General features: G+C 40.3%; 3 protein-coding genes across 6 annotated transcripts; 2 read left to right on the forward strand and 1 right to left on the reverse strand.

Annotated features, from left to right (window-relative positions):
* Positions 1-1452: 1452 nt before the first annotated feature.
* Positions 1453-11204, forward strand: proca (protein C (inactivator of coagulation factors Va and VIIIa), a). The gene is made up of 10 exons (XM_005457642.4): positions 1453-1578; positions 1815-1878; positions 1964-2047; positions 3362-3519; positions 3716-3740; positions 4119-4229; positions 4597-4737; positions 5645-5760; positions 6137-6254; positions 10515-11204. The coding sequence occupies exons 3-10, from the start codon at positions 1978-1980 to the stop codon at positions 11102-11104; spliced, it is 1329 nt and encodes a 442-aa protein (XP_005457699.1). The 5' UTR covers positions 1453-1578; positions 1815-1878; positions 1964-1977; the 3' UTR covers positions 11105-11204.
* dusp28 (dual specificity phosphatase 28) lies at positions 10615-21151 on the reverse strand. Of its 4 annotated transcripts, XM_005457640.4 has the most exons (4): positions 21015-21110; positions 20492-20560; positions 16178-16597; positions 10626-14947 (listed from the first exon to the last, which is right to left on the reverse strand). In XM_005457640.4, exons 3-4 carry the CDS (start codon positions 16520-16522, stop codon positions 14846-14848), a joined length of 447 nt encoding a protein of 148 aa, XP_005457697.1. In that variant the 5' UTR covers positions 16523-16597; positions 20492-20560; positions 21015-21110; the 3' UTR covers positions 10626-14845. The 4 variants fall into 4 exon arrangements, with proteins under 4 accessions (XP_005457696.1, XP_005457697.1, XP_019209538.1 ...); XM_005457639.2 differs by lacking the exons at positions 20492-20560; positions 21015-21110 and adding an exon at positions 17709-17925 and having other exon boundaries at positions 10615-14947; XM_019353993.2 differs by lacking the exon at positions 20492-20560 and having other exon boundaries at positions 21015-21151.
* LOC102077800 (uncharacterized) lies at positions 19912-22776 on the forward strand. The gene is made up of 2 exons (XM_005457641.4): positions 19912-20166; positions 21034-22776. Exons 1-2 carry the CDS (start codon positions 19995-19997, stop codon positions 21528-21530), a joined length of 669 nt encoding a protein of 222 aa, XP_005457698.2. The 5' UTR covers positions 19912-19994; the 3' UTR covers positions 21531-22776.
* The last annotated feature ends 1695 nt before the right edge of the window (positions 22777-24471 follow it).

A 24471-nucleotide genomic window follows, 5' to 3' on the forward strand; every position in this document is an offset into this window, starting at 1 on the left:
TGTGTGCTTGTTACATAATTTTAATTGAAAAAGGTCTGCTAAAGTCCTGAAAGCTGTTTTTTTTCCTGCTAACCAATCCAATGCTTCACATTTGTGTAAAACAGGACTCACATGCTTCCTTCCTGGTCTGGATCTTTCTTAAAAATATAGATCAACAATTTTTTAATTACATTAAAAATAAATGAATATTATGCTGAAACAAAATAGCTGTATGTGTATGTGTTGAGGTTGGCTGTAAATGTGAGGCAAACCTCACAGACTATGTTTAAATGTCCAGCTGTGCAGCAGAAACATGTTTACAGCGTCAGCCTCTGAAGCTGATACTGAAGTGCAAAACTGCAGCTCCAGTTCTGCTTGTGAGTCAGTGAGAGGAACCTCTCCGCCATGTTTGTGCTGTTGGTGACTGTTGGAGCTTCCAGCAGGTCTGTGCTCCAGCTTTGTTTGTGTGTGACTCAGTGATGTGCTGGTTAGTGCTGCCTGTCGGGACCTTTCTGTGTTCTCTCATCTCCAGAGTCCAAAGACACGAATGTTGGTTAATCAGTGATTGTAAATCGGCTCCAGGTGTGAATGGTGACCTGTCTGGGGTGTGTCCTACCACTCAGGCTGTGGCAGCTGGGAAAGGCTCCAGCCTGGTTCCTCTGCAGGGACTTTACATTAGCCATATACATGGTTTCTTCCTGTTAAAGGGGGAGTTTTTTCTTGCCACTTTCACCTAGGGCTATCTCATAGGGGGCATCTGATCTTTTTTCTTGTTTGTTTGTTTTTCTGGTCTCTACCTTACCTGTACCTTATAAAGCACCTTGAGGGGACTGTTGTTGTGATTTGGCCTTGTATATATAAAACTGAATTGAATTGAAAACCAGATGGTGAACTTTAAAGGAAAGGATACCAGACTGAAAACTTTACGCCCAGGTGATCAGAATCAACTTTTTGGGATTTCCTTACCTGGATGATTGAGCATGCATCTAGACATACCTGACTGTGGTGTCTCCAGCTGTTTGTGCCCACAGCCGAGTATAATGAAGAAAATAACCAACATGACTGCGTGTCTGTCTCTCAATGCATCTCACTAACTGAGCTTGCTAGCGTTACATGATAACTTAGCACTCCAAACAGCCAACATTATCTTTTGCTTTTAGTCATACCAAAGTCCAGGCTGGTTCACAGGCTTTGGGCTTTGTTCAGTATCTCTACAGTCCATATCTTGTAGGTTCATAGATGTTCATGCTTCCAAAGACAGTGGTTTAAATGATAGAGACGTGAAGATTTCAACCATGTCCATGTTTGTGGTGAATAAACACAGACCTATTGTGTGGTGGGAACACAGTTAAAAGTCCCGCACTTATCTCACTATTGTGGTCCTATTAGTGTCTGAAGCTTTGTAACATTTTGTGAAAATGGGCTCTGATGTGTAGCAGAGCAGAGTGGGTGGAGGTTAAAGGGGAGGTTTGTGTTGACAGTGTTGGTGGACAGCAATCAGCTGCAGACTGTGGACTCTCAGTAAACACTGGTAGTTAGTTATTAACGCAGCAGAAACAGCGAAGCATCGTCTCTGTCCGCGGCTGCCATTCTTCACATGTAAGTACCAAAACTCTCCTGAAAGCCTCTCGTTTCTCCGTGACTCTGTTTCATGTCCTGTAAATGTTTTAGGATGTTGTCTCTGTGGCCCTGTTGTTAGCTCACGAGGTCAAAGGTCATAGAGGTTCACACAGTGATCGTGTCCTGCTGTGCGTCTCTGACTGGAAGCCTCTGTGTTACCTGCTGATCAATATTGTAGAAATATTCCACTGAGGGATTTTTGTTTTAACTCACAGTGAGGACGTGATTTTGTCTCGTCTGCAGCTCCTCCAGAGCTCAACTTTTCATCCCCTTACACCTGTGAGTCTCATTATCTCTGGATATTAATGCTAATAGGATAAACACAAGCAGTAAAGACATAACTACACTGTCTGATTTCCTGCAGGATTGATCGAGGTCATGTCCCGCCTCGCCCTCTGTCTGTGTGTCGTCGTTGCTCTGTGGTCGGCGTCAGTCATCAGTCTGTCAGGTGGGTGTGATCAAAGAGGAACGGGACAAGTAAACATCAATACGTCTGTAAAAGAAAGAAGAGACATGAAGGTTTGGTAGCCACAGATTACACGGTTGTCTTAGAGTCTCACTGAATTACATACACCTGCCAAACTTAAAAAAAAATATGAGCAGGTCAGCCGTGGAATACGTTTTAAAAACAAACCATTCATCTGTCAAGAAAATGAACCTATTTTGCTTTTACCTGTTCCTCTGCTGGGCGCTCATATTAAACATGGACAAAGTTTCAAGTAATGAGGTCATAAACATACCTACCTGATCCTCTCCTGTTTGCAAGGGGCAGCCAATCAGAAGAAAGCTGGCTCCAGTGGAGGCTGACCTTAAAGGGGGATGAGCCAAAACAGCTTCAGACAAAACAGGAAGAGGGGACCCACAGACAGTATAAGACAAAAATGTAGTTTTGAAATATAAATCACACAAACTGTGTGGAAGAGTCCAAGAATTAAGAAAATCTAACAGGAAATGAGCAAAATCACTCATTTTGATTTGTTTTCAGTTTCAGAATAAATGCCTGCTTCGATCTTACAGTTTGCAGACATATATAAATTGTAATATATAATAGACATATAATTTAAAAAGAGTATGGTTTGACCAAACAATGAGAAACAGACTTCTTGATCCTGTGGGTCCTGTACTCTGCTCATAGTCGTGGGCCTCGATTGGCATTTGCCATAGAATAGCAGAATTGGCAGGTCCACTGCTGGCGCCCTGCGCTTACACAGATTTCAATTCAGTTCAATGTATTTGTTTCGCAACAAATCATAACAGCAGTTACATCAAGGCACTTTGTGTTGTACAATGGAGACCCTACAATAAATGAGATGAGAGCAGGTTTGACTGGCTCCCACGCTCGTCTGAACAAAACCCAATAAAACACCTGTGGGAGATGATGCTTCAGTCCATCGAACACCTCAGACTGTCCAGAAGCTCAGTGATGTCCTGGTCCAGATCTCTCCATATGTCTTTAAATTCAGCCCTCTCTAGATTGATGATTTCCTTAAATCTAGCATCCTTTCATTCCTAGCACATTAGCCAGTACATGTCAGAATAACTTTTTCCCATTAAGATCAGATGGTTTTTAAAGTGTTCCTTTAAAATTCTGAGCAGTATGTAAGTGGAATGAATGAGAGTGAATACACAGAATCCCAAAGATTTAATTCCAAACGAATACAAAGTGCTTTCCAAAAATGTGATGTTTGGGGAAAAAACAGTTAAAGAAGACATTGTCTTGCTATTGATCTGCATCACTGTTTCACCCTTTCTGTGTATTCAGTGTTCTCAGACCCACGACGGGCTCACATGCTGCTTCGCTCTCGTCGGGCAAACTCCTTCCTGGAGGAGCTGAAACCAGCAAACCTGGAGCGAGAATGTATTGAGGAGAAATGTAACTTTGAGGAGGCCAGAGAGATTTTCCAGGCCAGAGAAGCTACGGTAAGATGTCTCTTTAACACGCTGTAGTTAAAAATAAGCTAAAATATCTGGCTAGTTGCTTTATGGCTGACAAGAACATTACACAGTGGACACCTCACAAATTCCCACAGGAAACACAAACTCTCTGAGGTTGTGTTGTTCTGCAGCAATGATCAGATGAGTGCGATTGGTGATGTTTGTTTCTGTGTCTTTACAGCTGGAGTTTTGGACAGTTTACTCAGGTAAGACAAGTTTGTTCAGTTTGACCACATTTGAGGAATAAGACCCTGAAAACATACTAAATATGAGGATAGGCTTTAAAAATAATACCATGTATAAATTATTTAAAATTTCTGATGATTGGAATGTGAATGACGTGTAGACTGAGAAGAAGTCAGGACAAGGTTCTCCACAGGCTGCATCTTTTATTGTTTGGGATGAGGAGTAATATGCTTGGCTGATTTCTCAAAAGCGCAACTTACAATACATGTACAACAATACAGCGTTTAATGAGCTTCATCCAGCATCAGGGTCTGCTCACTGTGTGGACATCTTGTTTTATTTGCAGTGCTTGTAGAGGATCACGGGAAATATACTCATGTTATCTGACTGCATTTCAGATGGGAACCAATGTGAGTCCAACATGTGCCGTCATGGAGACTGTGTGGATATGTTCCAAGAGTACGCTTGCCGCTGTCACTCAGGATATGAGGGCAAATACTGCGAATATCGTGAGTCAGAGAGTTATCATTTCTAAAGTTATAATAAAAAAAATGTACAAAAGTTAAACACAATGTGTTCAGTATAATGAAACCACATCAAGTAACAAAACTACATCTTTAATTAAAACTTGAGAGTCAACAAAAATAGTACAAATTACCCACTGCACACACAAGCAGCAACAAACCGATGCTGAGAAATGAACCCAAGTCACAAAGTATTCATGGGGGTTATTTTTTTGCTAAAACTCGTTATTAAGACTTTGACTGGCAGCTGGATGTAGCTGCTACTTTTACAGGCTGAGTCAGTGTAACATTTACTAAAACTTACTGTGAAAGCTGAAAAGTTCCCGTGTTCCTGTTTCCCATCTCCATCTAGCTATAACAGCCACTAACTGCTCCGTGGATAATGGCGGGTGTGACCATGATTGTACGAAGAGCAATGATGGCCTGTCGAGGATTTGCAGCTGTGTCAATGGATACAAACTGGCTAATGACTCCAGGAAATGTGTTCCCAAAAGTAAGAGCAGTTCTGGTCTGACTTCACTTGCTGGCTGTAGAGATTTCTAAAAAATATATGTTTGTTAAAATGCACAATATTTTTTTGCGAGTTCAAATTAAATTTTCACTTTATATAGACATGTTATTCAATAAATCTTTATGTATTACGATTTTTTGGATAATTCTTTCAATTATGAGGAGCCAAAGAGTTGGACCGCACCAGGCCCTGACATGATGCACACCTACTGGCTAAAGAAGCTAACTGCACTCCTTGAGTACCTGGAACCACAAATGAACCACCAAATGATACTCAAGGATCAATCCCATCCAACTACCAGCCAATAATATGTCTCATCACCACATGGAAGCTCTTGTCAGGCATCATGAACAGGATGAACAGGCACATGACTCGGTACATGAATGGAGCCCAGAAAGAAATTGGCAGAAACACTACAGATGCAGGATACAGACCTACTAGTAGACAGAGGAGTCGCTCGAGACTGTGAGATCAGACGGACTAACCTGTTGCCTGGATTGACTACATGAAAGCCTATGACTCAATGCCCCACACATGGATGCTAGAACTGTATAACATCAACAGGACCCTAAGAGGCTTCATCAACTTAATGGGGATGTGGTGACAACACTAGACACTTCAAGCCAATTGCACAAGTCAAGTCATCAAGTGAAACTCCTCTGTTATGATGCTAATATAATGCTGGTTTACTTGCTAATGCTAGCTGTGTTTCCATATGAACCACGGTTAGTAACTGATCGCAGAACAATGAAAGCAGACTAGCGGCAGTTTGCGTCACACACTGCTCACTGACAACAGGCACAAACCACAGAAACAAGCTGCTGGTCTCTCAGCTTGAACGAGATGAAAAGATTTTTTCCATTGTAGCTTTAATATATTGTTCTTACAGGTCGATCGTCCTGTGGACAGCTGTTAGCCAGCACATCATACAGCAAACCAATAGAAGGCCTCCGTCCCTGGATGGTGGGGGGGCAGGTGGGCAAGAAAGGGGAGAGTCCATGGCAGGTACTGGAAAAAAAAAACTCACTTACAAGACACACTGGGTGTGTCATGCTTTCAACTTCACCTTGTTAGATCTGTATCCTTACAGCAGCCTGCAGTCTGAAAACATTGATGGTGATATGGTACTATAAGGTCATTAAGATCTTAAGATTCCAACATCAGATGTTGGCAACCCCCTCTTTTTATTTTATGTACATTTTAATTTGGTAAGAAATCTGCTAATTTGTGTTTAAATCTTTTTCATTAAAACATTTTTTCAGTTTATTTTTTAAAGATTGATCTACTATGTGAATTAAAGCTGTTTCCCAATGTCAAGATGTTATCTTGTCAGTAGAATCCAAGTTGGAGCATTAATACCTGATAGTGTATTTATGTGTAGGTCCTGGTAATGGATTACAGGAGTCGATTTCACTGTGGGGGTGTCCTCATCGATGAGAGCTGGGTTCTGACAGCTGCTCACTGTCTTGAAAACAGCCTAACGTTCAGTGTACGACTCGGTGAGTTTCCATTGCAGATGACAGACACTAATTATAATTATAAATGAATGACATTGAGATGATTAGAAAGATTAACACGGTAACTAACTGATTAACAAACTGATTAAACTGAAGTAAAAATGATCGGAGAGACTGCCTGTAGTTTTTGCCTGAAAGGCTGATAGGGTCTTGTTTGTTCATCCACAGAGAGAAAACACTTCAGTTTGTATGACACAAAAATAAACTAGAAGCAATATATAAAGTTATAAAAATCTCCACCGGGAAGGAGTTTTTTTATTTGCATGTGATATTGGGAGAGCAATAAGGACCAGACTAAAAGTGATTTAAACAAACTCAATGAATTGAATGAATAAAGAGGAGCTGGAAAACCTTGCTGGGCATTGATCTGTGGGGCTTGACTGGGCACAACGTAAAGAAGCTATCGGCCATTCTGTAAACCCATCACCCACAGAGACGGGCACTGGGCTTAGATACTCTTTAACAGACATAGATGGGGACCTGAGTTGGAGCAGCATAGCAGACTGGATCTCATACCATCAGGTCTCTGGTTCTTAACAAATAAACTAGATATAGTGGGTCTCACCTCCGCCCATAGCCATGGGCTCTAAAACCCAAAACCTGGTTTGGGACTGGACTCTGTCTTTTCTGGACTTGCCCAAGGGAGAGATATGCCAGGTGGCTGAAAGGATACTCGTGTCCCTGGCCTTTGGAGTTTTTCCACAGTATAAGGGGGAAACTTTATGCAACTACAGGTCATGGAGGATATGGTTCTGACTGCTGAGTGTGCTTTTATGCTCAGTACTTTAGAATACCTGGCCTTCTTGGGTCTCTACATAAAATTATTGAAGGGGTTCCACTTGTGAACTCTCAGGAGTCTTTACTCATGTGGGCAGTTGTAAAGAACCCTGGACCAGGTGATAAACTGCCCAGAGTTTTGTTTTTGATGAACAGACATAGATTAGCCTAGACCAGGGGTCGGCAACCTTTCTGATGATGAGTGCATCTAAAATTCCCTCAGAAGTCAGTGTGCCATATGATTGCATTAGCAATAAATGTAATAACGCTCTATATTAACAGTTACACACTATATAGAACAACTTTATAGAATTATATTTGTTCGCCGATGTCGGCAGCTATCAGCTAATAGTTATCAGCTATTTTGAAACAAAAAAAAAGACACTTTTTATCCATAACAAGAACTCCATAACAGAACTGTACAACAGAAAATACAAATGCTATTTATGGTCTCCTCACAACAATGATAAGAAAAATAAACTGGGCCAATATGGCATGTTTGTTAATACAGAGACACACATGTTAATGTGATCTCTGGTCTCCCACTCAGAGACACAGGTCTCCGAGTGTCCAGCATTCAGACGGCTACCTGAGGACACTCATGTGAGAGAAAATCTGCTCACACAGATATGTAGAGCCAAATACTGTCAATAAGGCCTCTGCAATGTTCTGAAGACAGTTAAACTGGTCAGGTAGTGATGTCCAGCAGGTGAAAATGCAGCTCCATGAACATGCACAGCTGTGGATTCCAGCTGCATTCGTAGTTCTGCAAACTTTGACCCCCACAGAGTCGAGCTTTTTAATTCAATCAGCTTCATTTCGATGTCCTCTGTGTCCAGCCAGTTAATGCGAGACAAATCCAGCTGCTCATTAAAGCTTCTGGTTTGATCAGAAAAGAAAACATTGGTCCATACACCTGAAAGTCCTGAAAACCCATTGTGAATTCTGTCTCGAGTATGTATCTGTGTATTTCTGTGGTGCTGATGCTCCTGAAGCATTTGAAGTGTTGGAATGTGGAAATTTCAACATTGCTTGCCAGCTAGCAACGTCCCTCTCACCGGCAGGCAAAGTTATTTTTAGCCAATTACAAGTTGAATCTGGTAGTTGGGGTTGTTAGCTAAGATACCGTCATTAAGAAGCGGCACAACTAATGTGTCTATCCGAGGTAATTTGTGATGTGCACCGCTGGCCAGGCCATTTATTTTTTAATGCACCTTCTCAGATTAATTCACTGCGTGTCGTGCCCAGGGCTGGACTGGGACAAAAAATGGACCCGGGCATTTTGACTAGAGACCAGCAGGTATTAAAGCCATAAAGCCTTTGAATGAAAACAAACGCTGTTGTGACAGTGATGTACAGTGTCTTGTTGGTATATGTATGATTTCTATACATTTTACATCAGATGAAAACTTTGGTTGTAAGATTCAGATAATTATTTATTAAAAGCGAGACATTTTAAATGAGAATAATAAAGAAAAGTATTTCTTTGTGCCCCCCTTTCCCTGTTAATGCCCTACCTGGCCCCCTGGCATCACTTTGCTAGACCCGCCCCTGCACAGTTACCAGCTGTCAGCTACTTAGAAAAGGATCCTGGTGTTATTTGTCTCTCAGAAACAGTTCATAACTTCCCTTCAACTCATTCATGTCACCTAAAAGGTAAACCTGTTTCTCCATCACCTGTTCAGCTCTGATGATTCAGTAAGGACATCTCCTGGTTTCATCTTCATGTTTCCCTCTCACCACATATCCAAACCGATATCATGACCAGCAGCTTTACAGCTGTGGCTCCAGCAAACATCAGCTGATACTAGAAAGTAATATTAAATAAATTCTAACAACAGCTGATCAAGCTTAAACATGCTGCTGTTGTTTAGCGCGACATCTGCTGGTTTCCTTTTACTGGCCCAAAGTGGGCGATAAACAAACAAGAGAGAAAAGCCGATCAGCTGATCATTGATCAGTTTCATGATTGAAGTAGCAACAGGAGAGGGAGGGGAGAGGAGAAGAGGCAGCTGACAGCGTAAAGACGCAGAATAACTCCAGCTTTGTGTCTTTTTTCATTGTAGCTGAAGTCCGGGACAAACTGTGTTCCTTTTCAGCTCAACACGAAACGTGTAATATTTTATCAGAATCCGGGACGATTCTGTTTTTTACGGGACGGTTGGCAACTCTACAAACTAACCTTATGAATAAAATAAAGTTCACTATCAGTAACATCACAGCACCCACCCAGCTGTATAGAAACTCCGTCATGCTAGCTACTACGCAGTACGAGTTATTGTAACTGACTGTAAAAAGTCAGCACAATGAAAATAAACTCCACCTAAACTTGGTTTATATCTGACCCAGATAGACTGCAGGTCATAACTTTTTAGCTGATGTTCAGCTCACCTGACACTCGGACCAGCGGCTGCCTCGGGTCTCTCCTCCTCCTGCCTCCCCCTTTCCCTCATCCACCTGCTGGCCTCTGTGGAAGCTCCGCCACAGCCACCACTAAACGACTGAGTTATGGCCAATCCACCACCTTTCATTGTTTATACCGTTACAAAAAAACCCCCAAAAATCCATCGGCCCATAAAAACGAAAAATCACCATTGGGCATAAGCAAATGCCCGATATGCCCAATGGCCAGTCCAGCTATGGTCGTGCCACCAGTTAACCCTGCCCAGGGTTGCCGACTCCTGGCCTAGACAAACATCATGTTCATGCTCATAAGTGTAGTTATTAAAAGAGAAACACAGGTTAAAAGGTTTACAAACTGCTAGGCATGCATAAGTGGTGGAGTCTATGTAAGTCTATGTTTGATATTTGGGTGAAGAGAACAGCATAGCTGTGAAGTGATCACCAGTATTAATTTGTATTAGATGGCAGGAAGACGCCATGGTACTGATCTGTAAACCTAAACAAGTAGTGAGAGTGAGACTCCATTGCAGAGGCAGCTGGTAGGTCAGAAGTTTGCCAGAGCCCACTGTGGAGACAATCCTAAAGACTCCATACATGAACAACTCAACAGTGACAAATAAAGCTGGAATACAAAAACTCAATGTACTTGAACTAGATTTTCCAGTTTTTATTTAACTATATATAAAATTATATGTAGTAATTTGCTATTTTGCCATTCTAAAACACTAAAACTTTACAAAACCAAGGTTGTTGATAGGTCACATTGTAGTCCAGGGGTCTTGAACTCCAGGCCTCGAGGGCCGGTGTCCTGCAGGTTTTAGATATCACCCTGGGTCAACACAGCTGAATGAAATGATTAGTTCATTACCAGGCCTCTGGAGAACTGCAAGACATGTTGAGGAGGTGATTTAGCCATTTAAATCAGCTGTGTTGGATCACGGACACATCTAAAACCTCCAGGACACCGGCCCTCGAGGCCTGGAGTTCGAGACCCCGGTTGTAGTCAGAGTGAAAACACACATCAGCTTTCATTAACCATGAGTCCACAACCTGTGTCTTTAGGTGACTATGAGCGTCTTAGACGCGAAGGCACTGAGGTCACCCTGGATGTCGTCCAAGGTTTCAAACACCCGAACTACAACAGCAAGACCGTGGACAATGATATTGCCCTGCTGCGCCTACAGACACCTGCTCCCGTCAATGAGTACATCATACCCGTTTGTCTGCCAGGACGCGAGATGGCCGAGCGGGTGCTCCACCTGAACGGCACCATGACTGTTGTGTCTGGCTGGGGCAAAGAGGACATCAACAGCACTAAGTACAGCTCAGCACTCAACGTTATTGAAATCCCATTGGTCAGCCACAGCATCTGTACTCAGCAGATGTTCCCCCACGCGATCTCCAACAACGTCCTCTGTGCCGGTATTCTTGGAAAGAGGAAGGATGCCTGTGAGGGTGACAGTGGGGGCCCGATGGTCACTCTGTACCGGGACACCTGGTTCCTGGTTGGCCTGGTTTCCTGGGGTGAGGGCTGCGGACAGCTGGACAAACTGGGAATCTACACAAAAGTGTCCAACTACAATGATTGGATCAATAGTGTGCGTGAAGAATGGGACAGAGGCCATCGCCCAGAAAGACGCCCAGGTTTCTGAACGAATTTACCCACAACAGCTGTTTCAGGCTCTGTTCTGTTCAACCCACATAAAAATGTAACACACTTTGTTAAATAAAATGATTTACCATCAAGACGCAGCTGTTTGCTTTTTTAAAAATTTCCACTAGTTTCAAACAATTTAAATGTATTTATTTTCCCTCTGACCTGTAGTGCTGCGTATCTGTTTAGAATAATGTGAGATACTCAGTTTATCCATTGGAAAAATGTCTGCCTAAAAAAAGAATCTTTGAAGAAAAATGTAGGACTTATTTTCTTAGTATTAAATTACATCCATCAAACAGAGAAAAACAACCAGCTAGCAAACATTACAGCTCAGCCGCTCTCAGTGTTTAAAGCATCTCACCACACAGTTCACAGCCATAGTTTGGTAAGATATCATATTATCCTTGAACGACTGTTCTCAACCAGAACAGGGTTGAGGGCTCGTTCTGGGTCAGGGACGAGTTACTACCCCAGATGGAGGAGTTAAAGTATTTTAGCATCATGCTCACGATGAGGGCCGAGTGGAACACAAGACTGACAGCTGGGTTGGCGTAGCGAAGTGAAGCTGTGCTGATCTGTTGTGGTAACGAGAGCGCAGAGTGAGAAAACCAATTCGTTTTTTCATCTCTGTATGTTTATTTCTCGTAAAGCTCGACATTTTAACAAGGAGATCGACAGGGATGAGTTTTGGAGTCTGCTTCATTTGTGCCTTTTACATGCTTTTCTACACTTCTTGTAAACTCTCTCACCACATTCATGTAATTATTTTGATTTTGTTTTGTTTCAAATTTACAGAAAACATAAAGCATAATAAACTCAGTTATACAAGATTAATTTGTACGATGATTTCGAACATAAGCAGCTACAGATATTATGATAATGTTGTTGTCCTGACTTTTCATATTCATTTATTTTTATATTTATTTAATTTTTAACACAATAATTTATCTAGACTAACACTTGTGAGCATTAGTGTCTTTGGAGTATTTTTAATCAAATAATGAGGTTTGCAGTGTTGAAACAAACACACCTCAGGACAGGAATAAAACACAGTGAAACCTCTTAAGCCAACACTTCATATTGTAAACAATGACCACACAGCTGATTTTTGAATGATCAACATTTAACTTTATTTTTAATTGTTTACAGCAAACTGGTCTTAAAGAGACAGAACAGGGTTATTTCTTCAAGCTCCTCTTACAGTAAAACCTTTTAATTAACACAGAAATTTTATAATCATAGATTATAAAAGCAATAAAAACTGAGGTCACAGGTGGTTTAAATAATATCTGTGCAATTAAAATCATTGCTTTTAGATCCAAATGGCAGCACCACAACAAGGAGGACACACCTGAGATCAACAGTAAGACTCTGCAGACACCAAAGATTTTCACAAGGTTTTTTTGTTTTGTTTATTAAAAGATAATTATTAACCAGAAGCAGCATTAAAACTCACAGAACACATTTAACATCTAAAACTGCTGAATTTCACAGACTTTGTGAAATTGGGCTGAAAAATGATCCTAACAGGATATTTCCTCACATCTTTTACATCACGAGACATTTTATCTTTCAGGCTTAATAAGCTGCCAAAATGTTAAAAATTCAGACCGTTTCCCACGAATGTACTTGAGTTTGTTTGTTTCTTTTCTACTATTTTAACCTGAGTATTTTATATGTTGTATATTTACACAACTTTAAGACATTTGATGGCGCATTAAAAAACAGACTATTAATAATTCAGTGGCTCTTTAAGGCAAGACATTTTTGTTTGTTTGTGTTCTTTTGTTTTTATGCACAGTTTTAAGATTTTGTGCTATTTTACATTAATAATTAATCTTCTTTCTTTGTTTCTTCTATTAGGGACAAAAGTCCACCACACACAGCGAGGTCTGTCTCCAATTTGATCTTTGGATATGTATCCAAATCTGTGCACAACTGTTTTTTTGTTTTTGTTTGTTTATTGAAAGATAAAATATCAGGAACATGTTGCTTTTCTGTTCGTGTCCAGGAAGAAAGTTTTCTCGAGAATCATTCAGAGGCTGATTCATAGAATATTTTAGTTCTATGAACTGTTACTTGATCTTAACAGTATTGTCAGTTTTATATAGTGATTCACCCAAAAAATCTTTCAAACTTCTCGCTTATAACAACCTTTGACTTTAGTATGACAACACAAAACATTTGAAGATTTCTGTTCTGGAAAATTAAAACTTTTCACATATTTAAATGAACAATTCCACAATCAGATCAATATTTTAACATTTTCACACTGTAATGATTTTTGATCTTAAAATAAACTGAATGTTTAAACAATACTGCAAACCTTTTATAAACCATTTTTTAAATTTTCAAAACTTTCAAGGAAAGATCGGTTAGTTTGAATCCAAATAGTTGGAGATTTTAAGACAATTAATCTCGGGTAAAGTTAGATGGAGCCTCCTGGGAAATAATTCTTTGACAAATAATAAATGTAAAGGTTTGGTGAGAATTTCTTTCACAGGTTTTAACAGGAGAGGCTTAAGTAACTGGAAATGTCACCATATTACCGCAGCTTAACTGAAACTCATAGGGTAACATCATCCATGCTCTACAGTGAAACTGACCTGGGATCAGTGAGATAGCCTCCTAAGGTTACATCCTGTCAGAGTAAAATCCAGGTGAGTTCTCATTTAATCAGGTTCACAAGAGAGGCGCTGATGAAGATCGACATCTCACGTCACAATTTATTATCATCCCTCAGCTTCTTTGTGGATTTTTTTAAATGTTTCGGATCAAATTAAAGAGGAGCCTGACTCATCATGCGTTCACAGGTCTGCATTATTTTCGTTGTAAATGCTTCCCCCTGGAGGTAAAATGTGGAACTGCAGCCACGTGTGCTCAGACCTGAGCTGGACAAGAAAACAAAGCTCAGTGTTTAGACAGAAATACAGACCATTCTTTTATAATTTTCTCATGATTAGTGAACCAATGGGAGGACGAGCATAGAAACAATCCTTTTTTATACTATTTTGTTGTCAATTGTGGTTTAAAGTATTTTATTTTCATTTAAAAAAGAAGGATTGGCCACAAAGTAATCGATAGTGAAACCAGTGGTCAGTTGCAACCTGATAGATCAGCCCTCATAACTGATAACTGGATAACTTGGACCCTCCGCTCTTTTTGATCTCTTCTTCTTCTATTTTCCACAAAATATTGTCCGGTCTCCTTGTTCTTTGTAACAAAGTAAAAGTCTATAAAAATAAAGTTATTGTGATTACGTACAATAAATGAGCCTCTTATTCTATAGATGAACATCATGTAGAGTGTATATTCAGTTTATCTTAGAGGTAATACAGTTCCACCTTCACTTCAGCTTAGTTCAAGTTTTATAGTTAATCTGCATTCTTGTGTTATTTGACCTAATTTCACATTTCTTTCTTTTTTATTTCTATACTTTTTCTCATCAGCGCCACTTGTTCAGTTTTGTAATAAAAACTTTCCTTAAAGATTTTTTTTATCAGGTCACATTTTAGACACTCAGATATCTTCAGTATCCTAACATTAAAATAAGTTCAATACATATTTGTTGGTGCTTCTTTTTAAAAACAGGACGTAATCTAGAGGTTAATTCATTCATCTAAGCCTTAAATGAAGAGACGGCAGAGTAAAATCCTGCAGACGAGGAGGACAGAGGTGAAGAAGCTTTTCCGCTGCTTCAGTTTTCACATCAGGACTCTGAGGTTTGTAAGAAGGATCAGGACTTTCCTCGTCTCCGCTTCAGCTCCTCTTCATATCTCTGCAGCTGAGACATGAAGCCGGGGTTCGGGTCGATCACGTGACGAGCCGTCTTCACTTTCTGGGAAAAGGAAAATGAACAGTGGCGAGCTCTGGGTGTTTCTAAGGCTCTATGGTTGCTCTGCATGATTTGTATTTCTGTACTTTACGATTTATTTTAATATTTTCTAAATATTTTTGTACTTCATAAATTTTTTCGTTGTTTTCTGCTCTTTGTTTTACGCACATATTGTTTTTACATTACCTGTCATAACGTTTGCAAAACTTCAGTCCTTCACTTCTGTCAAATCATAAAACTGATTTAATGTTTGAGAAACTGTGGAAAAATATTTTAGTGAACAATACTTGTTTTGTCTATAACATCTGACTTAAACTCTAAATCCAAATTAATAATAAAAAAGACATTATGATTAATAAATAGATAATGCATAAATTCAGTTTCTTCTCAACACAACTAAAGATTTTATGCTGTTTTTCTACAGTTTTTCTATTTTTTTTTCCAAATTTGTTTTTTATTTTTCTGTAAAAAAAAAAGCAAAAAAGACATTACACAAAGATGTGTTTCTGTTCGTTGGAGTTAAACAGATAGTTAATGTTATGAATATAGGTCAGTAAATATATTTATTTGGATATATTTATTTAGATTTATTAAATCTGCAGCACAAAACAGCATCAGGAGTGTCAGCCTTCAGAGAATGGGATGATTTGTTGTATTTGTCCCTTCTGAGCATGAATATAGCCACGCTCAGTGTGCAGCTCATCTTTCAGTGTTGTGTTCAAGGACACTTTGGATAATAAAAGCTTCAGTGTCAAGTTGAGCTCAGTCCTCCACATTTTTGACCTTGGGCTTGGATTGGGCTGAGTCAACAGTGAGACTCAAAAATAGGATGATTGGTATTTTTAAAAGCAGAGGCCTCTGCAATATGATGCTTATTAAGTGATAAACAAAAATTGTATTGTGGATAACTCTGAAGGGACCAAAAATCCAGCACTTTTTCTGTGCAATATGTTCACTTTATTACTCTTTCATTCCTCAGACCTTCATTAGAAGACTTGATCATTATTTATGGAACCTAATAGCTCCTCTAAGAGTGAACAAACTCAGCAGTTTGTTTAATGAAAGTCCAGTTTATTTTTCAATGAACAAAGTGTCACATTTATAATCTGCCTCCCAGTCAGCAGGAGGAGTTCGGGGTCTGTGGAGGGTGGATAAAGTGCGACACTAACACCAGATGCCAAAGCTGTAACCTGTACAAAAAGTAAAGTAGAGCAGCGTTGGATAGATCCTCACCTGTAAGGCGTCTGTCAGGGACAGTTTGCGGTGCTTCATCAGGTAGGCGATGCAGATCGTGGCCGAGCGGCTGCGTCCGTTCTTACAGTAGACGATGCTGCGTCCGCCGCGGTTCGCCTCCTTCTGGATGGTGTCGGCACAGCGGTCAAAGTGGCTGTACAGGTCCTCGTTGGGGTCATCATAGACGGGTATCTGCAGCTTGTTGATGCTGCTGGAGGGAAACGGCTGCTGCTTGGACACGTTGATGCAGAGCGTCACCGCCTCCTGCTGGATGAGCTCGTCGCTGCAGGCTGAGCGGGCGTTACTGATGAACAGGGCGTTGGTGACTTTACACAGCTGCAACATCCTGGTTAGGCTGTGGAAGAACTGACCCTCGTGGGCTTCCTTACACTGTCACTGAGGCTCACAGGTAACTGGTGCCTGGAGAGAGAGGTATTGTGTCTGACAGTCTGTTTAACCCTGAGAAAATGATTAGTTAGTCTCTGACTCTGTCACAGAGTTCAAGGCTACACCCGACCATCCACCCTGACTTCCTCCTAAAAGTAAAACTGAAAGGAGTGACATTTTCATTCTTTACTTTTAGTTGTTATTTAAATGAATATCTTTTCTGCTTGCTGAAGTAGAAGTGTGAAGGAGCCTCGGGTAACTTCTGATGAGCATTTGTCAGCTTCTTTTTTTTAAACTGTACAGTGTTTCACTTGCTACATACTGAGCTGAACGTTTTACAGATTTTTTTAAAAAGAAAAAAACAACAAGTTCTCTTTACAAGTCTTGAATAATCTGGTCCTGTCATATCTTAAAACTCTATCATGTTATTCCATCAGTTCACGTTTGTCTTCCCTCTCCTACAGTTTCTTTTTTCTTATTCTTCTCCATGTGTTTCTCACAGAGGATTGTTTGATTACCTCTAATCTTATATTGTACACCGTCTGGTGTTACCATATAAAGCGCTTTGAGATGACTGCTGTTGTCAAGTAGTGGCATAAATAATAACAAATTTAATCTATTGATCAAAAATATATTTGCAAGATAAATCATGACCTTATTCACTGGCTCAGATATGAGATTTTTTTTGCTTTTCCTTGTCTGACATTTTTGTAAATAAAAGCTGGATAAAGTACACGTCAGGATATCAGCTCGCACTACAGGATGTCAGTATGGCTGTTTTACCTAACACACAATAAATTTTAATCACTTTGTTCAAATAAAATAAATGTAATCATTTAACCTAATGATGATTCACAAAGAAAATAATTCTTAGTTAAAGCATTTTACTTGGCATATGTCATCTCAATCATACAGGATCATTAAAATTATTAAAATAAGAAACACAAATAAGCGGTTTTTTCACGTTTTGTTTTCGGCTCCTGTTCTGTAATAATTAATAAGTAATGATATAATAATAAAGGTACAGACATTAAATATTCTCTGTGGCGCTGAGTGACAGAGATTTAAGATCTTCAGTTAACCTACAGACACAGCAGTCAGTGAATGCCTCACACTCGCTGAACACAAGGACACCGTGACTCACGTGCGGCTGATCTTCACGCTCAGTTTGTGCTTTAAAGACGCGCCATGTTCGCTTCGTACTGACAGGAGAGCTCAGACGGATCCGGTGTGTTCAGGCCTCCTCATGATGACCCGGAGCTGTTCTGACCCGCACACCGACACAACACACAGAACAGCGCGCACACACCACAACACTGCTATATTTACCGCTTCTGACAGCTGCTCTGCTCTGGGTCTTAAAGCTGCTCATATCCATGACTGTACTCTGAGAAAAAATACATAAATATTTGATTTTCATTTTATTTTATTATTATTATTGTTTTTAATTGTTTTTGGAACTGGGTTTGTGTGTATAAAAATTGAAACGATAACTTCAATTCAATTATAATTACAGATAAATTACATATAAAAGATAAACATCTGTATTGTATAAATATTACACGCGTTAATGCCATAAATAAATGTGTAATGAAATTCTTCTTCTGTAATTAATTTTTTGTTTGAATTTGTACTTTTAAATTTATATAAATTTCTATCAGCCTTCATGCACTAGTACTTTGAGTTTAATTAATTAAAAAAAAAAACTTAAAATGAATGAAACAATGACTTCACCTCATCATAGTTTTAATTATTTTTTAGCATCTTAATATACTACAATGCCAACAAAAAAATAAAAATAAATAATATTCAGTCAATTTCATCTGTTTATTTTAGTTATTTTTTCTTTATTGTTTGTTTTTGATGCCCTTTTCAGAAAATGATCCCACAAACATATTATGTGCATGAAAAGAGTCTGTAACCAAAATAAATACATTACGTGATGCGAGCAGGTAAAGTCATCGTCATTGTTCTTATTTTTTTGTTTGTTTGTTGTTTTTGTGTTTGAAAATTAACTATGTAATTAAAGAAATTAATGATTAAACTGTTATTGTTGTATATACACTTTAAGGACTTATAGGACTCTTATAGGTACCTGGGTGTTCACCTGAATAATAAACTGGACTGGAGCCACAACACTGATGCTCTTTACAGGAAGGGTCAGAGCAGACTCTACCTGCTGAGGCGGCTGAGGTCATTTGGAGTCCAGGGAACGCTTTTAAAGACCTTCTATGACTCTGTGGTGGCATCTGTCATTTTTTACAGTGTTGTATGTTGGAGCAGCAGTTTATCAGCAGCTGAGAGGAAGAGGTTGGATAAACTCATCAGGAAGGCCAGCTCTGTTCTGGGCTGCACCCTGGACCCAGTGCAGGTGGTGGGAGACAGAAGGACTCTGGCCAAAATAACATCTCTGATGGACAGAGTCTCCCACCCCATGCATAGAAATGTTGCTGAACTGCAGAGCTCCTTCAGTGACAGACTGCTGCATCCTAGATGCATGAAGGAGCGTTTCCGCAGGTCCTTCCTCCCTGCAGCTGTCAGACTGTACAATCAGAACTGCTCCCAACAATCATAGATGTTTACATCTGCACTGTAACTGCAATAAGTTAATCAACCGATTCGCACTACAACCTGGTTTGCCTCTTACTTGTAGTTATTTTTATTTAGTTTAATAACTGTACAGTACTCTGTATATAGTAACCATTGTCCTTAATGTAAATATTTAAGAAAAATTGTGTATGTTTCTGTTCTGTGTCCTGTGTACTGTTTGTTTGTATATGTGTCTTTTTGGCTGCTGTTACAACCAAATTTCCCCTTGTGGGACAATTAAAGGATTATTCTATTCTTCTATTCTATTCTATTCTATTCTAAGAAGAGAGCCGGCAGAGTGGAGTGGGTGGATGATTTGTGACTGAAGGAATGCATCAAGACTGAAGGAGAAGGTTTACACGATGGTAGTGAGAGCTGCTGTGATGGCTGCTCAGGTGACAAGACACGTGACACATACATGATAAGCTGTAAATCTTATAAATGTTACAGGGATGATTTTTAGTAATTCTTTAAAAGACAAGTGATATCATGACACTGTGACAGCGACATCAAACACTGTGAACACGCTGTCAGATTATGGTATAAGACCATTCCAATAGTGCACAGTGAAAATTGAAATGATGGCAGCCTACGATTACTTACTTTAAATAACTGTACTAATATAAAAAAATACAAAACAATTATTATTATTATTATTATTATTATTATTATTATTATTATGTAACAAAGATAGTTTGGCGGTAATTCACCGAGAGCGGAACTTGGAAAAACGTCTCAGCTTCATTCAGGAACTTTAATGGTGCAGCACCAGCGGAAGCAGATTCCAGAAGAATCCGGAACAGTAGAAGGACTGATGCTGATCGTTTAATCGAAAGTAAAAATGTCCACAGTGGAGTTTCTGATAAACTTTGTCAACGAGCGGCTGTCTGCCGCCGTGGATGAAATTTTCACGGTGTTTGAAAACACGATCGTCAAATACGAGCAGGACATCGAGCGGCAGCGCAGGCTGCTGGAGAGCTTCTGGAAGCCGGAGATCAAGCTCCACAGGATCGGTAGGCTAACCGGGATGAATGAGAGTGAGCCTGCGGGAGCTCTGAGCTCTTTATGTCAGCCTCGCAGACCAAAGTAACAATAATAATAATAATAATATGAGAAGTGTGGAGTTAAAAGCAGAAATCTCAAGCTTTTAGAAAGATCAGACTGAGGTCGGAGCAGCAGAGACACCGACGGCTCAGCATGGCTGGTTAGAGGTAGCGGGCTCCTCATGGTCTGTACACGGTTAGAAATCCCCGTAACTCACTGAGCCTGCCACAGCTTCTAATGCCAGACTTGTAGTTATGATACAGCACAGCTGAGTGATGTCGCTCAGCAGCTCACCTGCTAATCAGAAGGTTGGGGGTTCCCTCCGAGTGACGGATACCGAACCCGAGCTGCTCCCGAGTGTGACTGTTGGATAGGCACAGTCCGTGTGTGTGTGTGTGTGTATGTGTGTGTGTGTGTGTGTGTGTGTGTGTGTGAGAGAGAGAGAGAGAATGGGTGAATGAGACATGTTGTAGAGTAGAAAAGTGCCATTAGCACTTTTGTATTTTTTTGTGTGTTTGGCTTGTGAAATTGGATCAGAAGGAAACTAGTACCTGCGCTCAGCTGCGAAGCAGCTTACAGCTGATCTGTACTTGTACTCTGTGTACTGTATTAAATCTACTCTGTAGGTACGTTATAACCACATCTCTCTGAAGAGAGGTGGAAAAATGACCTGGCATTTTATTTGCTTATGACGGCTGGCACAGCTTATATGAAACACCTGAGACGCGACCACAAGGTCTCAAACATCAACACAGAAGTTTAAATCACCTGTTAGGTCAGGATTGTACTCTGTGGTTATTTATGCACTGTTACTTACATTAATCTTGTCCCTGCAGACCACCCACAGCTCCACATCACTGCAGCAGAGAAGGTTCCTCCTAAAAAGCGTCTCTGTAACCAGGAGAGGAACTGCAGCCTGAACCCGGAGCAACCAGGGCCTCCTCATGTTAAACAGAAACATAAGAAACTGTTGTCCAGTCAGGAAGAATCAAAGCGTCCACAGATTAAAGAACAGCACAAACTCAGGAGAGAGGGAGTGCAGTCGGCACTGAAGCGTCACACCGAGAGCTTTATGGCGACTCCTGTTTATGAGGAATGTAGGGAACAGGAACCAAACGACGGCCAGATCCTCTTTCACAACTCCCCAAACTGGAGTCCGGTAGGAAGGAAGCATGTGAGGTCAGGATCAGCCGCAAACATGGATGTGAAACAAAGAAAGAAGCGCAGAAGAAAGAAAAGTGACAGAAACTGTGTAGAAAACTCTCACACATCCAAGAGTCAGCATAAAAAATCTGTAAAATGTGAAGTGGGAAAAAAAAAAAAAACTTTATGAAAAAGTCCCAAATGCTGAAGCTCCACAGGATCCGCACACGTGAAGCTGCAGACCTGTGACACATAGTTGTAGGTTGTAAATTGTCACTCCACACGAGAAGTTGTGCACAAATACAAAACCTGCTGGAAAACATGGCGACCTGACAGCGTGAAACAAGCGTTTGGAAACCCACAGAGTGGGCTTAGCTGCATGCTGGGAAAGCCTCAGAGCGTCCACATTAGAAGCCACAGAGGCTGTGCTTTCTCAGGCCTGCGAGAAACGATTTAAACACATGAACGTGAGCTGCCTTTACCCCGTCACACCTGTGGGGAAGGATTTACCATTACATGGAATAAAAAAGGCACAAAATATCTCTGGGGCAAAATATGTTTTGAGGTCAGTCACAAGCATTTCATAAGTTTCAAAGATTTTTATTTGCAAATAAACTGCTGAACAAGTTGATGTTTACGGTGTCGACGCGGGCTGGATCTCAGCTTCTGGGTCAATCCTGATTGTTGCTGATCCACTCCGGCTTGATCACAGCTCCAGGATCAGTTTGTCAGCTTCTGCTCTCCCACCTGCTTTTTAAGGTTTGACCAAACTAACTGTCAGTACGATGACAATCTGAACGTTTTTCAGCATATTGTTATACAAGATGTAACTGATAACCAAGTCGCTCGAAGGAGAATCAAATGAACATTTTGGATCTGTGGTCAGGAAACTCACAGGATTTTAGCATCAGCACTGTAAACAGTCTTTGCATACATTTGATTTATTTGGCAATAAAACTCTTTTAAACTTGTGGTTCTCAACTACATCATAAAATCGCGTAAAACAGCAAATTTGTGGCAGTACAAAAAACTTTTGAAAGGTCTGTAAATGCAGATTAACAGAGCGTGCTGTGAGGTCGTCTTTGAGTTTCTTTGAGGTCCTGGAGGAAAAGCTTACACGTTTGCACCACGTGTGTAGTTGCTGATGTCAAAATTAGAAACAGATTGTAAATATTCCATTATTTTTGTTTTGTTTTAATAAATGAGGTGAATTAAAGACAGAAGCTCTAAATTCTAAATAATGAGTTTGTTATTGAGTAATCGTGCATGTCCTTTCAGCTGTTTTTATTTTATTAATCATGTAAAAATGCATTCGTTGTATATAGATTGATGCTGCTGATGTTTTGAAGACGCTTCATCATCTTTTCACTGTTCAGGTTTTTTAAAGTGATGCTCGAGTTCTGGACGTTTTCTTTAATAAATGATTCACAAACTAACAGTCGGCTCTCTGGGATCCTTCATCGCACTCGTGAGCTCTTAAATCAAACATCATGACGTCTCCTGCTGTTTCAGCACTAAACCTACACGTTTAGAGGTTTTGCTGTGCCCTCCATGTGAGAAACAGCTCATCGTTCGTTGGGCGCTCAGCAGCTTTATTCTTCTGAAGCTCAGATGGATGTGTTGTTTCTACTAATAGACAGCAGGGGGCGCCTCCTCACATGCAAAAGGAAGCAAGAAAATGAACCTGCTCTTCTCTCGACCTCTGACCTCAGTAAATAATTTCCTGATGAGTTTGTCACTTAGTAGTTTCAGCTTACACACACACAGGTGTTCACAGTGGGTTTGTTTCATAAAGCTGTGGATGAGCTCCATTTGAGCTGTCAGGGGATTCCTGTAAATCTTTCATTTACAGTTCTGACTGTGTGGAGCTCATCTTACATGGTGACACACTGGGTTAGCTGTTATCTGCCTGTCTGCTCCGCTCCTCTCCTCGCCTGCCTCAGGTGTCCTGTAGGTCTCCTCTCTCCTGCTCTGCTCATAAAAAGGACGTAACAATATCACAGTGAAATCTAACAAATCTGTGGTGAGTCCTCCTGGAGGTGCTGGAGTTTCTTCCTTTGGAAATTTTGCATCACATTTTTAAGAGTCACTTTTCAACCTTCTTAATTACGTCATGGTTGAACTTCTTGGATTGTGATGTGTTGAGTCTATAAGTTATTCTGTATTACCCTCAATAAAATAACTGTTCATATGTAAAGTCATTACTGTGAGTGAACAGATAAATAGACACCATTAGACGTATGCCTGCGCCACCTGTGGGACACGATTCTATCGAATTTACTTAATGAAACATCACCAAAGAACCCACACAGGTGTGAAACTGTGCTGCTGTGAATGCTGTGGGAAGGGTTTCAGTCAGAACAGTGATTTAACAGTTCACATGAGGATCCACGGGGGAACGGGGAAGCTTCCCGGTGTGAAGCCGTGGAAGTTTGGACCACATGAGCAGCAACACAGGCAGGACGCCACAGAGCTGAAACATCAAATCACAGATGATGGAGAAATCATCTGTGATTGAAGTGTCCATCACCCAGAGTCAGAGCGCTGTTAGAGGAGTTATGAATGCACCATCCCAGTGTTTGGACTGGATATTAGTCTGATGACAGAAACTGGGTCAAGTGACAACAGCTCAGTCTGTGGGCTGATCTAGTTTTTCCAGCTCTGAGCTGTTCAGTGTTTCACATGACGAGTGCAAAGAAATAAAGTCCTGTTTTCATTTATTGTTTTACTTACCTTAAACATAAAAGAATGATTCAGTTTCTTCCTCACAGTGATGAATAAATCATTTCATAGGTGCTGATGTCAATACTGGAAAAAAAGTTTAGTCTTCATGTTTTACAAAATATCTAGAATACATTTAAACATCATCCTGTTAACTTTTCTACTATTTAAAATGTCAGCAGCTCAAATTCTTGGTATAAAAATGAGACGTGACAACAAAATGAACCAGGAACTGAGACGGTCGCTTATTGAAAAAGAAATCGGCGCCTTTTTGTAGATTCATGCAACCTATTTGACAAAGATAAGGAACTGGTGACATCTTTGCTGCCTTACAATACATAAGATTCATGAAATAAGGTGTGTGTGTGTGTGTGTGTGTGTGTGTGACTCAACCCACAACAGTTGGCTGT

The sequence above is a fragment of the Oreochromis niloticus genome, linkage group LG18 (genome assembly GCF_001858045.2).
Source record: "Oreochromis niloticus isolate F11D_XX linkage group LG18, O_niloticus_UMD_NMBU, whole genome shotgun sequence".
NCBI lineage: Eukaryota > Metazoa > Chordata > Actinopteri > Cichliformes > Cichlidae > Oreochromis > Oreochromis niloticus.

Bases quoted from the DNA above. Each gene is read 5' to 3' on its own strand.
- dusp28 (XM_005457639.2), bottom strand. From the start codon at position 16,522: ATGTTGCAGCTGTGTAAAGTCACCAACGCCCTGTTCATCAGTAACGCC. The intron at 14,948-16,177 runs GTGAGGATCTAT...TCCTTTTCCCAG, and splicing joins CCCTGACAGACGCCTTACAG to AAAGTGAAGACGGCTCGTCA.
- proca (XM_005457642.4), top strand. From the start codon at position 1,978: ATGTCCCGCCTCGCCCTCTGTCTGTGTGTCGTCGTTGCTCTGTGGTCG. The intron at 3,741-4,118 runs GTAAGACAAGTT...ACTGCATTTCAG, and splicing joins GTTTTGGACAGTTTACTCAG to ATGGGAACCAATGTGAGTCC. The intron at 4,738-5,644 runs GTAAGAGCAGTT...TTGTTCTTACAG, and splicing joins CAGGAAATGTGTTCCCAAAA to GTCGATCGTCCTGTGGACAG.
- LOC102077800 (XM_005457641.4), top strand. From the start codon at position 19,995: ATGTCCACAGTGGAGTTTCTGATAAACTTTGTCAACGAGCGGCTGTCT. The intron at 20,167-21,033 runs GTAGGCTAACCG...TTGTCCCTGCAG, and splicing joins GATCAAGCTCCACAGGATCG to ACCACCCACAGCTCCACATC.